This window comes from Trematosphaeria pertusa (assembly GCF_010094035.1).
Source record: "Trematosphaeria pertusa strain CBS 122368 unplaced genomic scaffold BU26scaffold_21, whole genome shotgun sequence".
NCBI lineage: Eukaryota > Fungi > Ascomycota > Dothideomycetes > Pleosporales > Trematosphaeriaceae > Trematosphaeria > Trematosphaeria pertusa.
In genome coordinates, this window is record NW_022987232.1 from 63276 (window position 1) to 82066 (window position 18791).

The 18791-nt window shown below is 56.4% G+C and overlaps 11 protein-coding genes across 11 annotated transcripts; 6 read left to right on the forward strand and 5 right to left on the reverse strand.

Moving 5' to 3' along the window:
* Window positions 1-7: 7 nt before the first annotated feature.
* BU26DRAFT_161996 (uncharacterized protein) lies at window positions 8-2063 on the reverse strand. The gene is made up of 2 exons (XM_033820153.1): window positions 1737-2063; window positions 8-1570 (listed from the first exon to the last, which is right to left on the reverse strand). The coding sequence occupies exons 1-2, from the start codon at window positions 1918-1920 to the stop codon at window positions 231-233; spliced, it is 1524 nt and encodes a 507-aa protein (XP_033676946.1). The 5' UTR covers window positions 1921-2063; the 3' UTR covers window positions 8-230.
* Window positions 2064-2424: 361 nt separating this feature from the next.
* On the reverse strand, window positions 2425-3821 carry BU26DRAFT_495115 (uncharacterized protein). The gene is made up of 2 exons (XM_033826208.1): window positions 3132-3821; window positions 2425-3071 (listed from the first exon to the last, which is right to left on the reverse strand). The coding sequence occupies exons 1-2, from the start codon at window positions 3723-3725 to the stop codon at window positions 2685-2687; spliced, it is 981 nt and encodes a 326-aa protein (XP_033676947.1). The 5' UTR covers window positions 3726-3821; the 3' UTR covers window positions 2425-2684.
* Window positions 3822-4039: 218 nt separating this feature from the next.
* On the reverse strand, window positions 4040-5498 carry BU26DRAFT_162092 (carbohydrate-binding module family 1 protein). Its single transcript, XM_033820156.1, has 2 exons — window positions 5013-5498; window positions 4040-4962 (listed from the first exon to the last, which is right to left on the reverse strand). Exons 1-2 carry the CDS (start codon window positions 5304-5306, stop codon window positions 4195-4197), a joined length of 1062 nt encoding a protein of 353 aa, XP_033676948.1. The 5' UTR covers window positions 5307-5498; the 3' UTR covers window positions 4040-4194.
* A 501-nt stretch (window positions 5499-5999) lies between these two features.
* BU26DRAFT_524597 (uncharacterized protein) lies at window positions 6000-6521 on the reverse strand. The gene has a single exon (XM_033830323.1). It carries the CDS (start codon window positions 6514-6516, stop codon window positions 6034-6036), a length of 483 nt encoding a protein of 160 aa, XP_033676949.1. The 5' UTR covers window positions 6517-6521; the 3' UTR covers window positions 6000-6033.
* A 205-nt stretch (window positions 6522-6726) lies between these two features.
* Window positions 6727-8717, forward strand: BU26DRAFT_610337 (quinate permease). Its single transcript, XM_033835991.1, has 4 exons — window positions 6727-6937; window positions 6985-7770; window positions 7825-8318; window positions 8369-8717. Exons 1-4 carry the CDS (start codon window positions 6862-6864, stop codon window positions 8549-8551), a joined length of 1539 nt encoding a protein of 512 aa, XP_033676950.1. The 5' UTR covers window positions 6727-6861; the 3' UTR covers window positions 8552-8717.
* Window positions 8718-8987: 270 nt separating this feature from the next.
* Window positions 8988-10172, forward strand: BU26DRAFT_571186 (uncharacterized protein; the record flags this gene model as incomplete). The annotated part of the gene is made up of 2 exons (XM_033834115.1): window positions 8988-9191; window positions 9249-10172. The coding sequence occupies 2 exons, from the start codon at window positions 8988-8990 to the stop codon at window positions 10170-10172; spliced, it is 1128 nt and encodes a 375-aa protein (XP_033676951.1).
* A 726-nt stretch (window positions 10173-10898) lies between these two features.
* Window positions 10899-12056, forward strand: BU26DRAFT_439608 (putative gibberellin 3-beta hydroxylase; the record flags this gene model as incomplete). Its single annotated transcript, XM_033824353.1, has 2 exons — window positions 10899-11258; window positions 11310-12056. The coding sequence occupies 2 exons, from the start codon at window positions 10899-10901 to the stop codon at window positions 12054-12056; spliced, it is 1107 nt and encodes a 368-aa protein (XP_033676952.1).
* A 407-nt stretch (window positions 12057-12463) lies between these two features.
* BU26DRAFT_439518 (uncharacterized protein) lies at window positions 12464-14293 on the forward strand (the record flags this gene model as incomplete). Its single annotated transcript, XM_033824346.1, has 2 exons — window positions 12464-12767; window positions 12816-14293. The coding sequence occupies 2 exons, from the start codon at window positions 12464-12466 to the stop codon at window positions 14291-14293; spliced, it is 1782 nt and encodes a 593-aa protein (XP_033676953.1).
* Window positions 14294-14509: 216 nt separating this feature from the next.
* On the forward strand, window positions 14510-14789 carry BU26DRAFT_162115 (uncharacterized protein). Its single transcript, XM_033820157.1, has one exon. The coding sequence runs from the start codon at window positions 14561-14563 to the stop codon at window positions 14723-14725; it is 165 nt and encodes a 54-aa protein (XP_033676954.1). The 5' UTR covers window positions 14510-14560; the 3' UTR covers window positions 14726-14789.
* Window positions 14790-14998: 209 nt separating this feature from the next.
* BU26DRAFT_439613 (uncharacterized protein) lies at window positions 14999-15628 on the forward strand (the record flags this gene model as incomplete). Its single annotated transcript, XM_033824354.1, has 1 exon — window positions 14999-15628. A coding segment is annotated over one exon (630 nt), but the record flags the coding sequence as incomplete, so codon positions are not given.
* A 218-nt stretch (window positions 15629-15846) lies between these two features.
* BU26DRAFT_555691 (alpha/beta-hydrolase) lies at window positions 15847-18074 on the reverse strand. Its single transcript, XM_033832336.1, has 2 exons — window positions 17186-18074; window positions 15847-17063 (listed from the first exon to the last, which is right to left on the reverse strand). The coding sequence occupies exons 1-2, from the start codon at window positions 17785-17787 to the stop codon at window positions 16127-16129; spliced, it is 1539 nt and encodes a 512-aa protein (XP_033676956.1). The 5' UTR covers window positions 17788-18074; the 3' UTR covers window positions 15847-16126.
* Between the last annotated feature and the right edge of the window lie 717 nt (window positions 18075-18791).

The following is an 18791-nucleotide window of genomic DNA, read 5'->3' on the forward strand; positions in this document are numbered from 1 at the left end:
GATAAGGGATCGGAATTCCTTCAAGGGTGTTTTATGCTTAGGTTAGATGCAAGGTCCGAAGTCGCGTCGGCAGAAACGACCCGCAGCTTATCGATAGCGGGCAGACTACGATTGGCGTCGTGCATGGGAGGGGCAGTACGGGGCTTAGTCATCATTTCAAGATGCAAGTACTACAAGATATGTATGCGACTGTGGGATCACTCCCTATCTCCCATCAGGACTCATTTCATTCAAGCCCTCCGCCCCCTCCTCTCCATCTCCATCGCCGCAATAATCGCACACCCGACTCCACTCCCATCCTCCGCGCTCGTAATAACAATCGGATCCTCCTCCCCCTCCCTCCTATCCCAATCCAAAATCTCCCCGAGCGCCCTCGCCCACCTCCTCTTAAACTTCGGATGCTTGTTCGCCACGCTGCCATCCGCGGCGACATGGCCCCTCGTAATGCCCTCCTTCGTGCAAATCGCCGCGACGCCGCACGCGCACAGCCGCGCGCCGCGCACGGCGATGAGCTCCGCGAGGCGGCGCGTGAGCTCGACTTCCCCGTCTGCGAGGTCGAAGCCGAGCGTTTCCCTGCACATTTGGCGCGATTGGGCGAAGCCGGCGCTCTCGTCGTCTTCGATCTGGCTGAGGAAGCTGGTGTCGATGGTATACGGCTGCCTTAACCTCCCCACATCGCGGTCTTTGAAAACCAGCCCGCGGTCCGCGAGGTCGAGCAGCACAAGGCGGAAGATCTCGCCCAGGTACAGGCCCGCGGAGAGCTTCTCGAAGCTCTGCTCCCCCGGGCGCGGGGACGCGGCGTCGATCTGCGCGTCGTAGGCTGTGCGCGGTAGCACGGCGTGCGCGTTGTCGAAGGCGCCGTACTCGCAGTTTATCGCCATTTTGCCTGTTGTCTTCCCGCCGCTGCTGCTGCTGCTCTTCAGCCTCGGGTCGCTGGGGGAGAGCTTGGCGATGCTGGATAGACTGGACATGTACGCTGCGTTGCACCCGGTGCCGAAGATAGCGCCGATGATGGTCTCGGGGTCGTTGTACGCGGACGCGATCATCGCGCCGACGGTGTCGTTGATGACGCAGATCAGCTCGAGGGGCAGGTTGCGCGCGGCCATCTTCTCGCGCAGCTGGGCCGCTACGTCGTGCCCTTCTACGCCTTTGATGTCGAACCCTTTCGTCCAGGTCTGCAGCACCGCGTGGTTGATCGCGTCCTGCGTCGCCGGGTAGCTGAAGGTGAAGCCGAGCGGCATGGGCTTCTCTTTAGTATACTCTTTATCTAAGCCTTTGCTGGAGAGGAAGGTGGACAGTTTGTCGGCGATGTGCGTCCAGAGCTCTTCGGCGGTGGAGCTTTTGATGTGATCCGGGAGCTTGTATTGTTCTTGCTCGAGGGAGAATTTTTGCCCGGGTGAAGGGGAGTTTGTTGGGTTGGGCGGTTCTTGCCCGTGCAGAGTGACTTTGCACACGCGGAGGTTGGTGCCGCCTAGGTCCAGCGTGAGGAAGGTGCCGCGCTCGTTGCCGGAGGGCAGGCTGTGGACCCAGGTTATGTTCATGGGGATGTTGCGGCCGTTTTCTTGTAATCCTGTACATCGTCAGCGCCTTCTTCCTGTTCCTCCCTCTACAATCATAACCATAACCACAAATCCGCCCCCCTCCCTCCCCCTCATCCACCCATCAAACAAACCCTCCAATCTCCAAACCCCCCCATGCTACACAGAACACCCACACACACCCACACACAAACGTACCTTCATCAAGCTCCTCCCTAAACCTATTTACAACCTCCTTCAACTTCTCCGCACTAACCCAGAACTCCTTATCCAGCCGCTCCAGCTCGCTGTCCAGCTGCGGCGGCAGATCGGCCAGGGCCGCGAGCTCCGAGCGCTGCCGCCAGGAGCTGTCTTGCGCGACGAGGTGGGCGGAGAGCGACATCTTGGGGGGCTATCTGGCTTGGGTGTGGAAATGGCGGGAGGGGGAGGATTGATAAGTAGGGAGGGAAGGGGGAGGGAATGGGTTTAGAGAAGGGGAATTGGGATTGGAATTGGGAGCGTGTGTGGAAGCATTGCGGGATGGATGAGGATGGGATGGAAGGTGGTGTTTTTTGGGTGAGCTTTCCGCCATCATGACGTAGCCGCCTTTCTTTTCGCTCCCGATGCGATGCGATGCGGCTGTATCCGCCGGTGGAAATTCGGACGGCTTTCTTTTGTAGAAGTGACGTTTAGTTTTCTGGGCAAAGCGAACCTTGGAAGAAAATAAGTGGAGGTATGGGGTATTGTTGTGCCTCGGCTGCGTGCCTCATTGGCGGGGTAGATGGACGCATCAGATAGTGGGGAGGTTAAGAGGGAAGAGGGAAGAGGGAAGATCATGGACAAGAGCATAACAAAATCTGTAAAAAGAACTAACTGCCTACACGATACAAGTAAGTAGGTTGGTAGTGTCTAAGGTTAATGTATAATTGACTAGGGAATACAAAAGTCTATGTAGGAATGCGGCTATTCAAGCCTGTCTGTGGTATACCCGAGCCCAAAACGCCGTGCCGTCTATCATGCATGCATCCCGCCTGGTCTATGCGATTGAACAAAGGAAATAGTGTGACCGTCAAGGTCTGTCTGTCGTAGACTTCTATCCATTCCGTGGTGCCCCAGCCCCGAAATGATGCGGCTCCAAAGCGCACGTTAGCAAGATTCCCAATCCGCTCACGCAGCGCACTTCTCCCCCTCGCACTGCCTCTCCGTATCCCTCTCCCTCCCCGCCACCTCCTTATGCCGGACCTCCTCCTGCTCATGGCCATGCGCATGCTCGACGGCCTCCTCAGCCGCAGCCCTCTGATTCAGCAAGGAGAGGTATGTCTGCCAGCCAATCGCAATAACGCCCCCAAAAATACTGCGATACTGCAGCGGAATAAACGTAAAGCTAAACGCGGTAATCGCGGGCCAAATCTTGCAGCTATTCAACCACGACGTGGGCACCGTGTTTTTTATGCGCTCGCTGATCTCGGGGAGCGTGGCGCCGGAGAGGAGCGACTGCATGCCGAAGAAGTAGGTGTTGAAGATGGGCGTGAAGAGGACTTGGTTTACCGCGACCTACGATACCAGGAGTCAGCATGTATTTCGGAGCGGGATAGAGAGCAGGATGCAGCGCACCTTTGTCGTAAGAGACAGCACTTTGGAGCCGTAGTTGAACGAATTGCCCAGCCAGAGAAACCACTTATACCCCGGCACAGCCGCGAGTCCGCCAATCATCAGCGCCCTCCCTGTGCGTGCCCAATCCCTATTGTCGTACCATTCCTGCACCCAGCCTTTCTCTTCTTCTTCCTCCTCCCCTTCCCCCTCTGTCCTCTCCTCCTCCTCTGTCTCTACAGCCGGCAACGCAGACCCAATACTCTGCGCCACCAAATCCCCCACAAAATAAATCACCAGCGCGCTCACAAACTGCGTCATATACGGTCTCCGCTGCTGAATGCGTCCATACGCGCGGAATGGCTCGTAGATAGGTTCGAGCCACAGCCAGCTGGGGCCGGGGATTGTCTTTGTCGTCTCGGGCGCTTTGTGCGCTACCGGTGCGCCCGGCGGGTGGTGCGAAGCATTATAGCGCCGTCCAATGCGCGCCGCAGTGCGTCCGGCGACGTGTGAAGCGTTTGCGAAGCCGGTGAGTGTTCCGGCGCGGGTGTGTGGGGCGGTGAGGAGGGTTGTGCGCCGGAGACCCAGGCGGGCCCAGGCGCAGGTAGGGCGTATCATGACGGGAGTGCGTGGGAACTCATGGGAACTGGTTGCGCGGTTGGAGAGACGTGTGGGTTGGAGGAATGAGGTTGTGGAGGCTGCGTTGTCATCCGCGCTGGCAATGTGACAAACTACCGAAACTTCGGCTTTCGGAAAGCGAAACCGGAATGGCGACATGCCAGGGTCCGCGCTAGCCGCATGCGACGATTAGTCAGCCACTTCAATCGACAGGAGAGCACCTGGGCAGTATGAGGAAGAGGAGTATTGAGGCTCGTCAATCGAGCAGGGGAAATGTTCCGAAGTCCATTCGTCGTGTCTACTATATACACAGAAGATAATACAGCTGCTCTAGCAGCCTCGTAGCGAATACCGGGAACAAGCCCGCGGGAAGAATGTACTCTGAATCCAAAAGAAGACCTCGCGACGCCTGGTCATGCAGAAACGGGGGCATAAGAAGTGAGTTCCCCTTGCTGAGAACGTGAATCGCTTAAGCGGACTCAATACACTGGGAGTAGTACGGGTTCCACTCCTTGCAGACCCAGCCATCAGCGCAGCCCGTTGCGCCAGAGTAGTTCATACCGCCGCACTGGCCCCACTTCTGGACGGCACCAGATGTACCAGTGGCAACGGGCTTGACGGAGGTGACGAGGGTTGTAGGGTTTGACGCGACAGGGGCGGAGGTTGCAACAGGGGCAGCAGAAGACGGGGCAGCAGCAGCGCTCGTAGCAACGTCCTGAACAACCGACGTCTGAGCCGGGGCAGCGCTGGTTGCGGCAGTCTTCGACGTAGCAGCAGGAGCGGCGCTGGAAGCAGCCTTGGACGAAGCGGGAGTCGAGCCAGAGCCACTGCTAGCACCGTCCCACACAGCAGGGCCGGGGATGGTGTACTCCGACGGTGTCGGGTAGATGTTGACGAGAATACCGGGGTCAGTAGGAGAGTAGGTGCCGGGGATAGCGACGCCGGCCGGGAGCTCAACAGAACCGGAGCTGGTAACCTTGATCTGAACGCACTCCATGTAGACCTGCACGCCACCCTCGTTGAATGCCTCATGAAGGGCGAAGAGCTCTGGACGCAGGAGGTACTCGCCGGGGGCGAGGTCCGGCAGGGTGATGCTGTGTGCGCCCCCGTTGGAGATGAAGGTGTCAACTGCCCAGACACCGTTGCTCAGGCCGTCCTCGTACAGCTTGACCCAGACATCGCCCGCGCCGTTCGAGGAGGTGGGCGCAATGTAAACGAGAATAGGGCCTTTGTGGGACTGCAGACGGTATCAGTAAAGGTAGAAGCAGCGTAAGACGAATAGTTCACCGAAGCAATTGGCTCGTCAGCATCGCCGCTCGATTCTGGGTCATTGTGATGCCACTGGAAGGTGATCTTGTCGCCACCCGCGACCTCAATCGTGTCCGCAGCAGCAGTGGAGCCGCCAACATTGCAAGTCATGTCGGACGAAGTAACATCCTTGATGGGGTTGTTGCCGTTGGTGGGTGTGCGAATGCCAGTGTGGTGTCCCTGGTCGACACCGTTGACCAAGATGTTCTGAACAGTGGTGTGCGAAGCAACAAGCTGGGCAGCAGCCAGAGCGAAGAGAGCAGAACTCCTCATTTTGGAGAAGAGTAATTCAAGTAATGAACGAATGAATGAACAAAGAACGAACGGAGCTTCGATAGAATCGAAAGATGCGAAAGAGCGTGTGGAAAAGGAAAGTCAGCCTCAAGCGTGTCCTCCCATCGATGGACCGGATGAGGCTCTTATACTCGACCCACGTCTACGGCACCACACCGGCACGCCGCTCCCCTACATGACAGCGATAGCGTGGTACTGTCATGGTGGGACCTGGAAATTCGACACTTCGCCAAGCTCATGTCATCTATCCAGGGCGCGCTAGAGACTATTTGGTGCCGCACAACGTTGGATTAAGGCTGGTACAACACCGACGCCAAGGAGAATAGATTGAGCATTGCTCCATCGACGACCGCAGTGCATCGCTTAGATGCATGTCCTTGACTCCGATCCGGTCCAGCTGCGGGTCGACGAATGGTGGCGGCTGATAGCGAGAAACATGAAACAACGAGACATGCTTGAACGGGATGTTGCGTGAAGAGATAGAAATGCCTCGGCGTCAAACGAAACGTCATGCGCTGGCGGTGCCATCGCAGACCTGAGTTTATGCGATGTTCCTTCTTGGCCTTCTCATGATGTCTTACCATATGGACAGAATTTCAGCTGCTCGAGAGCATTCGCAGCTTGCTGCACTAGCAGCGAGGGTAGAGACTCTGGACGACCCGGCAGGCGCGGGGATTTTCCATTTGATGTGTCATCTCGCTTCCTTCTAGAAGCTGTGGAGCGATAGAAGGGAGGTGGGTGATGGTGGTGAGATGGCGTCTGGTGGGGTGGAGTTTTTCCGTCCAGCTGTGGTGACCACGATGAAACGGGATCCCGGCGGGGGAGATTGCTCGGCGCATTGGTGTTTCAACCAGCTCGATGCGCCATACACAGTGCTTCCGGCAGCTATTTTCTTGTGGGAAATTATTAACTGAATAACAGATCTTCTTCCTCTCGTAGCCAGGTCTGAATCCAGAACGGCGAAAGGGTGGTTGCAGTATCGACCCGGTTCTCGGTATTCGGTTCCAAGTGCTCTCCTCCCGTAGCGCCTTGCCTCAACGCCACCATCTGCGCCCAGACCGGCGCTCATCTGGAATTGATGAAATCCATCTCGCTTGCCGTAAGACGCGATGCAAGACAAGACATTGCCAAGGTATCTCTTGGCTATGCCATGGAATCGTGTTTCGTTCTGTTCAAACCTCAACACCATGACCGTTGCCGTCGACAAGTTCACGATGTTTTCGCTCAATGTATGAGATGGAGTTCGCCGTGTTGTGGGGCAAACTGATCAACAAGCGCCAGTCGGAGCAGAGCGCGACTGGTGGAAGAATCCACGCCGAACCCGCGGAGCTCGCTGCCGACCATGACCCAAAAATCCGGGGATTCGGGGCGAGATTCGACTTCTCCAGGCCAATACGATCGTAGCGTCTGGGGAAGAGCCCGCTTTCAGTAAAGCCACCACTTCTGCCCCTTCAGATAGAAAAGGCAGCGAGGCCCCCAACAGGAGAGCTTCCTGTGGATCCCAAACCGTGGCAATCCAGAGTACGAAGACAAGATGCCGTCCGCATTCTTCAAGAACCGCAGGGTCTATCTGCTTACCACAGTGGCCTATATGGGCTCACTGCTCTTCGGTGCGTTATTCGATGCATCAGGGGATCCCATGTTCTAACCGACACAGGTTATGATACCGGAGTAATGGGCAGTGTCCTTGCCCTTAAAGCGTTCAAAGAAGATTTTGGCCTTCCGACCGACTCGTCCGGCTTCGCGAGCTCGAAGAACGCATACGTCTCGTCCAACGTCGTATCGCTCCTGACAGCAGGATGCTTTTTCGGCGCCATCGCAGCCGCATTCCTCAACGAGCGCTTCGGACGTCGATACACGCTCATGGGTTTCTCGGTCATTTTCCTTATCGGCGCAGCAGTCCAAACGGCCGCCCACCACGAGATCGGCATGATCTATGGCGGTCGTGTCATTGCTGGCCTGGGCATCGGCGGCATGTCCTCGGTCACCCCGGTCTTCGTCTCAGAGAACTGCCCGCCTGAGGTGCGAGGCCGTATTGCGGGGCTGTTCCAGGAGTTCCTCGTCATCGGCAGCACCTTTGCCTACTGGCTCGACTACGGTGTCTCCCTTCACATTCCTGTTTCCACGAAGCAGTGGCGCGTCCCTGTCGGAATTCAGATCATCCCTGGTGGTATAATGCTGATTGGGCTCTGCTTCCTAAAAGAAAGCCCCCGCTGGCTCATGAAGCAGGGCCGCCACGATGAAGCTGCCCGGTCTCTCGCCCACATTCGCTGCGAGTCGGTCGATAGCCCAGAGGTCGTCTCCGAGTTGGCTGAGATTCGTGCTGCTATTGAAGAGGAGCTCAACGCCACCGAGGGTGTGACCTGGAAAGAGGTTCTCTTGCCTGGCAACCGATACCGCTTCCTTACTGGTTTTGCATTGATGTTTTGGCAGCAATTTTCAGGTATTAAACTCTGAAGAAAGTAAGATAACTGTGTGTACTAATGGTAAATCGCAGGAACGAACTCGATTGGCTATTATGCGCCGCAGATCTTCCAGACGGTCGGTGTGTCCAAGAGCAATGCTTCGCTCTTTGCGACTGGCGTCTACGGGACGGTGAAGGTTGTCGCGACGGGTCTCTTCCTGCTCATCGGTATCGATCGCTTTGGCCGGAAAAAGTCCCTCCTGGCTGGTGCGGCGTGGATGGCGTCCATGATGTTCATCATTGGCGCGGTCCTGGCAACCCATCCGCCTGACACGAAGGCCACGTCCGTCTCCAAGGCATCGACTGCTATGGTAGCCATGATCTACCTCTACGTCATTGGCTACTCAGCATCCTGGGGCCCTGTGCCGTGGGTCTACCTGGGTGAGATCTTCCCGACCCGTCTCCGCGCGTACGGTGTCGGCATGGGCGCTGCAACACAGTGGCTCTTCAACTTCGTGATCACGAAGATCACCCCTGAGGCTGTAAACCACATAGGGTGGCGGACCTTCCTCATGTTTGGCATCTTCGTAAGTGCCTCTTGACTCATTATTCAACGGCTATGCTGACCGGTCGCTAGTGTCTTGCCATGGGCGTCTTCGCCTTCTTCTTCATCAAAGAGACCAAGGGCCGCACGCTTGAGGATATGGACGTGCTCTTCGGCGCGGTGACAGCCGAGCAGCGCGCACAGGACTTGGAGAGGAGCTTGGCGGTCGAGAAGAAGGGTGGAGTGGAACTCGAGGAAGAAACACCAAAGCACTAAATGTATTGAGCGGCGTTGATGACTCAAGTATTTGGAAAGATGTTGAAAATTGTTTGTGGGAAGAAGGGACGTCACGTAGCTTGCGGACAACCTTGGCTGGAACTGTGAGGGAGTCGCTGCGTCATCCGTGTTGGTAGAGGCAGTCGCAATGCGCATCAAGGGAAGCCGCGATGCAGAGCGTCCTCTCGCTTCCGAGATTCTATTCCTCTCTGCCTTTCCGGAGCAAGCGTGGTCCTGTGCTTCAGGTGAATGCGTGAAGTACGGTCGAAGGTGAAGCAGGGCCGCCGAGCCGGATCAATCCACCTTCACCGCGTCTCTCGCGCGTGTCTTTGCTTCGCTTCGCCTCGAGCTCCTCTTCGCCTCGAGCTCCTCACCTCTTTTCTAACCACCGTCAACGAGCACTTCCGATCCTCGTCGCAGAGGTACGGTCCGCAAAATGCCGCAGCGCGCATGGCCGCAGGCGATTCTGAGGGACCCGCCGAGAACCCAGGCCATTGTGGGCGTGAGCGAGGAACGAACGGCCGTGGTCCACGACGTTGGGGTACAAGCGACGCCGCCCGACATCAGAGCTATCGACCCTAGTCAGGATCCCAGCATTCCCAGCAGCAATGGCACATGCCACCTCTTGCGAATGCCAGGCGTAAAGCAGCCCCGTGCCGCGAGTGCCGAATACCTGCTGATCGCACTGTCACCCTAGGAACTTCGCAACAAGATCTACAAGTACACACTCACCTTCGACGAAGGCGGCCTTGTTGCTCTCGAGCATACCAGATACTACCCAGCAAAGACAGTCACCGAGGAGCACTTCAAAGGGTTCCCAATTCAGGTAGTAACGACCCGGGAGGAGAGGCTCCGAGACGCCATGAAGCACCTTGCCGAGAACAAGACCAAACTCTGCACCGGAACTCGCCTTCTCGTGGAGGCAAACCAGTTGCAGTATGTATGCCGTCAACTCCGCGCAGAAACGAGAGGTCTATCTCTTCGATACAACGACGTCGTCTTCCGCAGCCACATCGGTGAGCTGGATACGCCGGCAAAACAATGCGACAGATTCCTGCACCAATGCTCACAGCCGTGGCAAACATGCATTCGGACTATCATCATCAAGGGCACTCACCGAATCAGTGCGCTCGAGCAGTGGTGCCACGCCGGGACGATCCCCGGCGCTGTATTCCTGAACGGGATAATCGAGGGGCCGGGTCTTACGAAGGTGTCGCTCGGGGCAATCGAGTTTTGCAGGCGCCATCCACAAACGACTGTGAAGCACCATCTGGCCGACGTTCACGGAGAACATTATATCGCCCTATTCCACAAGGCCTTGCTCTACCAGGCGCGTGTTCGGGGCAGTGTTCCCGCTCAGCTCTTCGGCTCTGAGCTCAATCCATATTATATCTATCTTCGCAATGCAAGCTTCAAGACGGGCCCGATCCATTACAACCCGGGTTTGCGAGGCGTCGCCAACTACCGCATGTTCCCACATGACGAGGACCTGGAGGAGATAGAGGCCCGCTCGCTTTTGGCGACGAATGCAATGCTGCATCAAGCAGTCTTCCCTTTCATTGAAGGCGGAATGGAAATGTGGATTGCCGAAATGAAGAGATGGTACTTGGAAGGCTTCTAATCCGTGTCGTCGGCTTGAAACCGCCCGAGCAGGTTGGATGCCACTCTGCATGCCTACGAAGCAGCTTGTTGTGCGTCTCAATCACCAGTCGTACTATGGGAGGGCGGATGATATCTCGTGGAGATTAATCGTCTGCACGACTCGTTCGAGTGCGTATGTGAGCAGTATTACAGTCGAAGGAACTAGTCGCTGTGGTGGAGAGGTTGAGAGCAACGGTTCAGCAAAAACACTATGATGTATACGACTCATAGCAAAGGAGTATGAAAACAAAAAAGGAGCTGAAATGAGAAGAGATGATATTTCTGATCTATGGACATAACATGTCTATGTGGAGGTGTACGAACAGGAAACATGGAAGCGAGGCAGATACGCTAACCAGATTTGGCCGCCGGCTACGGCGCGACTTCCTCCGAACCCATGGACGCCACAGACCAGCAAAGGATCATCAGCCATGGAGACAGCGCTCACGGTCTCAGAGTTTGCTATGCTGCTGTCAACATCACTCGCCCGTACCCCACCGATGAGCTTGGTCGTACGAGGGAAGCTGCCCATGCCGCTCGCGTAAGTAGGCGTCGCTGATCTCCGCACCCCACTTTCGCGATAGCATGAATCAACTCCGCGAAGACGCGCTGACACATACAGAGCTACTATTGAGGCTTCGCGAAAGGTAGAAACACCCACGAAACTTATTCGACACTTAGGATTCACAGCGCGAGACCAATTGCCATGTCTTCCACAACAGTTCTCGAAACCGCTCGCCAACCGCCGCTCAACCTCACACTCCAGAATGGCCAGAAGATCTATTTCCATTCCGACACGTCCATCGAGGCGGATGAAATACCTGTCATTGACATCAAAGGCATCTTCAGTGAGAATATTGATGCCCGAGAAGCCGTGGCCCAGAAGATTAGGGAGGCAGCGCACCGGATTGGATTCTTCTATATCATCAATCATGGAATCGACCCGAAGTATGCGGCGAACACGTTTGAGCAGGCGAAACGATTCTTTGGCCTGCCAGACGAGAAGAAGATGGAGGTCTGCACTGACCTCGTGGAGGAGTACTTGGGATACTTCCCAATGGCCAGGGTCCGTCGCTCCCTAGGTATTTACGATACCGACTCCTGACCGCATCAACAGTACAATCGCAACGGCAAGAAGAAGCAGGATTTGATGGAAGCCTACAACTGGGGCTACAATCCGAAATTCGACCCGGATGTTGCGAGCGAGCAAGAGCCGGACACGGATGCCGTAAAGCTCCTGTGGCCGAAGGACCTCCCAGGCTTCAAAGAGACGCTGTACGAACATCACGCTCAGTTGTTGACGCTTGCAAGAAGGTTGACCCGAATCTTTGCTCTAGCTCTGCAACTAGACGAGGATTACTTCGACAGTTATATTAAGCAGCCTGCGGCAGGCATGAGGGTGACGCACTATCCGCAGCAAGAGGTAAGTTGCGTTACCGGCTTCTTTGCGCTCCTTTCAAATGAAAGCAATCAGACCTCTCCTTCAGACCAGCTCGGCATCGGCGCACACACCGACTTCGAATGCTTCACCTTCGTCACGCAAGACGAGCACGCAGGCCTAGAAGTCCTCTCCAAATCCGGCTACTGGATCAAAGCTAAGCCGATCCCAGGCAGCATCGTCGTCAACATTGCAGACTGCTTCATGCGGCAGACAAATGACTTCTTCGTGTCTACCGTGCATCGCGTCGTAAACAAGGCCGGCGCGGAGCGATACAGCTGCCCTTTCTTTTTCGGATTCAACCATGACATGAAACTGGAGCCGGTGCCGACGTGTGTGAGCGCTAACAATCCGATGAAGTATCCGATAGTCAGCTCCGGCGAGTATCTGAAGTGGCGCGCTGCAACGGCGAAGAAGGCGTACTGATAGAGGTGGGAGAGTGGGGCAAGCGAACTTCGGATGAAAGTTTCCGACAAAACTCCACTTAGGCACAAACCCTGACACTTGACCACACTTGACCTTCCTTGACACATATTGCGGAGCCTGGGTGGCTTCGATTGGTTATACCCCCTCCGTTCCCGATAACCCTTGTTCTTTTCCGCATTTCCTCGCGACGTGCCTCGCTCGTTGTCGCGCATCTCCGAACTGGAGATATCAACCACCGTAATCATCCGCGCACAAGACGCTAGAACCATGCCCAGCTTCACGATGGATGTGCGATCGCCTATATCCGCTGGATGTTCATGATAAGAGCCCAATCGAGGCAAATATGAGGAGTATTTGGAAACTCGTCTCCCACCCACCGGGCCCGCAACACCACAAGCATGGCAGCCATGAGGTCCTCAAACGCCATCCTGACCACCTGCCGTGAGAAGCTTCACGAGAAGCGCATCGCGACTAAGCGAGCTTTCGAGAGCAGGGAGAATTTTATCCGCGCTCTCGAAGTCAATGAAACCGCTCATGGCCATACCGAGGAGCGCTCCTTCTGGAAGAACGAGGACTTGGATCTCACCCCTCCGGATCAATGGACCTGGGGCTGGTATGACTATGCCGCGTTTTGGTGGAGCTACGGCTTCAGCGTCGGGGTTTGGAGCGTTGGTTCGTCGATGGTTGCAATGGGCTTGAATGCGTGGCAATGTAGGTCTTCTTTCCCTCTCATGAATTCCTCAGTCTAATATGGACCAGCTATCATCTGCGTCTTTATCTCGCACCTTCTCGGAGCCATCGCGATTGCGTGGCACTCCCGAATCGGCGCCAAATACCATTTCGGCTTCCCGGTCGAATGCCGCGTCGCCTGGGGCATGTACGGCAGCTTCTTCCCCATCATCATCCGTCTGCTAGTCGGCCAGATCTGGACGTCTGTGCTCATGATGCAAGGGGGGTACTTCTTGTCCATCCTCTTTCGATGCATCTTTGGACACAAGTGGCATGACTTGCCGAACACGATTCCAGAAAGCGTGGGTGTCACAGTGCAGCAGCTGGTGGGCTTCATTCTCTACACTATTATCACGGCACCGTTGCTTGCGTTGCGGCCGCGCCATATGCGGAAGCTCTACACGATCAAGTCGTTCGTCCTCCCACCCGTCGCTATCGGCCTCTTCGCCTTCTGTATCGTCCAGGGGCGCTCTGCACCCGGCTCCGCAGGTACCTTTCTCTCCGCCAAAGCGGCACCCACCGGCTCTGCGCTCGCTTGGGCCATGCTCTCGGCCATCAACTCCTGCATGGGCAAGACGAGTTCCATCGCAGTCAACCAGACGGACCTCGCTCGCTACGCCCGCACGCCCAACGCCCCTTTCCTGTCCCAACTCATCTCCCTCCCGATCGGAAACACGCTCTGCGCCACCCTCGGTATCTTCGCCACATCCTCGACTCAACGCGCCTGGGGCATCACGCTCTGGAACCCCTGGGATCTCTGCGACGAGATCCTCGACCGGCACTGGAACGCCGGCGCGCGAGCAGCCATCGCCTTCGCCAGCATGGGCTGGATGCTGTCCATCTTCGCATCGTGCATGGGCGTCGATGTGTTCCCCTTCGGCGTCGACGTCACGGCTTTCTTCCCGCGCTGGCTGAATATCCGCCGCGGCATGTATCTCTGCTACCTCATCGGCCTCGTTATCTTCCCCTGGAAGATCCTGCAGAGCTCGACGACCTTCCTGCGTTTCCTTGGCGGGTATAGCATCTTCCTCGCGCCGCTGGTGGGGATTTTCATCACGGACTACTTCGTCGTGAGGAGGGGGAATCTGTGGGCTGCGGAGCTGTACCGGGCGCAGAAGGGCGCGGCGTATTGGTACACTGGGGGGGTGAATTGGAGGAACGCGGTAGCGTTTACGGTTACCTGCGTTTTCTTGATTCCTGGGTTCGCGGCACAGTTTGGACATGAGGTCGGCGTGGGGTGGGAGCGCTTGTATAGTCTGGGCTGGGTGGTGGGCTGTGCGATGAGTAGCGTGGTTTACTTTGGGCTTTGTATGATAGGGGACTTTTGTAGGAGGGAGAGGAAGATGGGGTTTGAGGAGGCGTATGATGTGCAGGGGTTGTTTGTGGGGGAGGCGGTTGTGGAGGGTGTGAGTGTGGAGAATGAGGAGAAGGGTGCGTCTGCGCTGGTTGCGCAGGAGGGGCAGAAGAATGGGCTGGGCGAGACGAAGGTCACGGAGCTGGAGAGATGAGCATCGATGTTGGTTTTGCGAACCACGTCCAGGAGGGAACCTTTCTGTGTAGTAAGCAAGGCGTGTCGCGTCTGACGTTAAGCGGCGGTAATGACGCGATATCACGTGGCTTCCTCAGGTCGGCGTCGCTCTTTCCTCCTCTGCGGCCATGCGGTTACCCCGCCTCTTTGACTGCCAGAGTTTGCAGGTTCAGGCTTCAATCCTGCCATCAACACTTCTTCTCTCTCGCTTCTTTTCCCCCCCGCGCTGAATCCCTTTCACCGGTCCATGGCTCTCAAAGTGAAAAGCAAGATGGCATCACCGGGAACTATTTCGCTGACCGCGGGCTCCTCACCCTCGCTCCTAATAACGATAGGAACTCCTTTACCTTTACGCTTACCTTCACCTTTACTCTACCTTCACCTTTTCTCTTACCTTCACCTTCACCTTTAACTCTCACTCTCACTCTCACTCTCACCCTCACCTTCACCGTTCATCGATCTCTTCACCTCACCAAGCTTTCTATCAGCCTACAGCATATTCCAGTATAAAAGCCCGCCGAGCTTTAAGAGTATGCCGATCACCTACACCCCAACTTCAGGACCCGCCACATGGCCAGTCCAAACACAATGGCATCGAACAAACTAGACTCGGACGGGAAGCCGGCAGCTATGAGGTCTGTCAGTTCCCGGTCCTAGATTCGCACTATGCTTACTTGTTGGCAGGTTCCATCCCTCCGCAGTGGCCACTATCCGTGTCGGCAAAGGAGAAGCCCAGGAAGACCTCATCGTCCACGAGGACATCATCTCCCGCTCCGACTTCTTCAAGCGTGCGCTCAACGGTAATTGGGCCGAGGCTGAGACCCGAGTCATCGAAATGCCAGAAGACGACCCGGCCGCGGTCCGTCTGTACCTCAACTTCGTCTACACCAAGGCCACTGCTGCGCAGATTACGTCCGACAACCAAACGAGCTTTCTACGCGAGATTAAGGAGCAGTATTGCGAGGTCGCAAGAGTCTACGTGCTCGCTGAGAAGTTGCAAGATACGCTGACCAAGAACGCCATGGTCCGTATGATGTCCGAACTCACATTCAAGCGTGACAAGAATGAGAGGCGTTACTTTCCTAGTTATGAATCGATCAGTATCGTGTACAACGAGACACCAGAAAAGAACCTCATGCGACAGCTTCTAGTGGACTTCTGGACCTCAGTCGACGTACCCGTTGTGGCTCAATCCTACGACATGCTCCCAAAGGAGTTCATGCGAGACCTCCTAGTCGTGCTTCTCAAAGAGAATCAGAAGAGGGGGAACAACGCGAGGGTCAATGACGTTGAGAAGTATCTTGAGCAGGTCTGAGAGCTCTTCGGCAGAAAGGCGAGGAACCATGTCATCTCTTGTGGAAGGGAGTGGGGCAGACCGCCATAGGTGTGTTCGGGCATGCGCCATCGGGCCCCTTCTGCTTCTTTTCGGCGCTCTAACTGCAGTAACTACCGTTAGTGGGGAACTGGGAGTAACTAGACCGACGCTCTCTATCGTGTGGGACGGCGCGGAGAATAATAACTACTTTCCTCAAGATGTACCGTACCATACATTACCACTTCTTGACTTCGACGCCATCAGAATTGGAGCCATGCGACGAACAACAACTGAACCTCCTTGCACGCGGGACCAGAAACGAGACGAAATCACGCATACCCCCATCACAAACACAACCCAGAATCGGCAAGAAAACACGCACGCAATCAACACCACAGAATGAATTAATATGTAACCCCCAAATCGACGATGCAGCAGAAGCTTAAACACAAAAAAAAAGAGTAAACCAACCCCATCACCACAGCGCCGTCCTCCCCCTTAAGACCGCGTAACCAGCCCATCCCGCGGCGCCCTCCCCGTAATCAAATACTCAATCTCCACCTGCGTCGTCTCGCCCCCCAGCGCGAAACTCGTATGCCCAACCCCATCTCTGCTCACAAACACCTTGTTGTCGATCTCCTCCAGCATGCCCAGCGCCCAGGGGAACCCCGTGCTCGGATCCGCGTAGCTATTCACCATCACGATGGGCGCGTCGGTCTTCACGTGCAGTTTCGCGGGCGGATTGGCGACCGGAACCGGCCAGCCGAGGCACTGGTGCTGCAGCGCCCAGGACTGCGACGCGCCCTGCGTGAGCGGCGCGTAGTGCTCCGCCATTGCCTTTTTGGCGCGCATGCCGGCGAGCGTGAGAGACGCGTTGTGCGTCCAGTCGAGGCATTCGACTGCGAGGCCGGAGATGGCGGAGGGGTCGGTCAGGCTGCTTGACAGGGCTGATGCGTCGCCCTGCGAGGCGTTGTGCAGCGCGGAGGCGAAGTCGGCCCAGCTGGCGCCGAGGCCCGGGATGGCGGGCTTGAAGTGCAGAAAGGCCTGGCTGTTGAAGAGGATCTCCTCGGCGTTGACGTCGGTGCGGCAGGTGGTGCCGTTGCAGGTTGGCGCGGGGATGGGCGTCTGCGTAGCGTTGGCGAGGAGCTCGCGCCAGAGCGCTTCGACGTCGCGGCCGTGGAGGACGGAGGTCTCGTTCGTGGCGGCCCAGGCGAAGAAGTCGGTCAGCACGAGCTGGTAGGAGGTTGATTCGGTGAGGATGTTGGCGGCCTCGGATTGCGAGTGCTGCAGCATGCTGTCGAGGAGCAGGGTGCGGATGTTGTCGGGGAAGAGCGCGGCGTATTGGGCGCCGAGCTGGGTGCCGTAGGACAGGCCGACGAAGTTGAGCGGTCCGTCGTTCAGGGCGATGCGGACGGCTTCGTGGTCTTTTGCGGCGCTGTCATACGTTAGCGTCGTCGTAGAATTCGTGTAATATTCCGGGCGCCTCTACCCTCTGAAGGCATCCCCGAATCGCGGTCTAGTGCAAGAACTGTGGAGCGTATACCAAAGGCCACATACCTGATCGTATCCACATGCGCCAGCAGCGGCCCCGTCATATTCAAGCACGACTCTCCCAACCTTCTATTATGCTCCACAAGCTGCTCAAACTCCTCCTGCGTCTCCGGGAACAGCGACACACGCTCCGCCCAGATCCCCATGTCACACTTTACCGGGTTGCTGAATCCCACGCCACGCGGATCCAAGCCGATAACATCAAAGCTCTCCAGCAGCGGGCCGAGCCCGATGCTCTCGCCGCCCGCCGCGAGCGCGACAACGAGCTCGATCGCGGACCCGCCCGGCCCGCCGGGATTGATGAACAACGAGCCGAGCCGGGACGAGCTGTTGGAGGGCGTCGCGGGCACTCTGACGAGCGCGAGGTTGAAGTGCGCGCCGTGCGGCTCGTCCCAGTCGATGGGGACGGAGAAGCTGGCGCATTGGACGTTATCAGGGACGCTGGCTTCGGGAGGGCAGGTGGTCCATTCGATAGAAGACGCGGTGCTGTTGGCGGGGAGTGTGCAGGTGGGAGATCGCGGTGTTAGGGGGACGGCGGATGCGGTCGCGATCAAAGAAGAAGCAAGGAGAGACAGCGAGAAGCGTAACGAGAGCGTGTGTTGCACCATGATGGCAGGTTATCGACAAGCGAGTAGAAGAGAAAAGCTGAACGAGAACAGGAAGCTCTTTGAACAAAAGACAGACTGCGACAATGACAAGAAAAAAAATTGCATACCTACCAGCGGCCTCCTTTCCTACCTAAATACCTGCCAAACGCCTCAAAACAAAGAACCTTCCGGCTCGGCCCCAAATGCATGACGAAACTGCGCCTGCTCTCGCATTCCCTAGTACTGCCGCCGCAATCCTGAGCTCATCTTAAGCGTCCATTCCCGGCGACACGAGGAGCGCACGCGCGTGCAGCATTTATCGAGAGCGGAAAGGATTCTGCGAGATGCGAGAATTTAGGTTGGGGCGCAAGCTTTGGTCCGAGCGTGGGCTAGCTGGGTTGGGGTAGGCAGGCACGTGGGAGGAATAAGGCTCGCTAAGTGTGGTGATTGGTTGGGAGGGGGGATGCTTTGGGTTTAGGGAGGGCCGTTTGGGGAAGCGGCTGCGAGGACTGACTAACAGAGCATGGAAAAGCATGCTGAAGTTCTATATATCTTGCTGGGATAGCCACAAGAGCTATTGTATGTATATGAGAGAGAAAAGCAGGCTCTATCGGCGCTCGAGCATCTCCTGGAAACTGGCTCTCATGCATACGATGTCTCTTGGCCGTTCGCTTTTTCTATACGATTGTTGCTTATGCTTGTAACACATCTCCCGGTGTGTGAGATGAGGGTGAAGAAAGATGCTAGCAGTTTTGAACGCATTTATCAGTTGTAGGTTCGGGAATTCCAACTGATATCGCGACACGCAAATGGGAATTTGTTCCGAATATAGTTGATTAAACGGCTGGGCGGTGAGCCTCTGAGACTGGGATGGCTATATCGGAGTCTCGGGTGATGTGCGGCGGCCAAGCAATATTAGAAGATCCTTTAATTCGAATCTTGAGCTGCAAGTGCGTACTCACTGTTGTCAACGTGCTTAGCAGCCGAAACCTATTTGCTGCCCTTCCCTGGGGCTGCAGGAACCT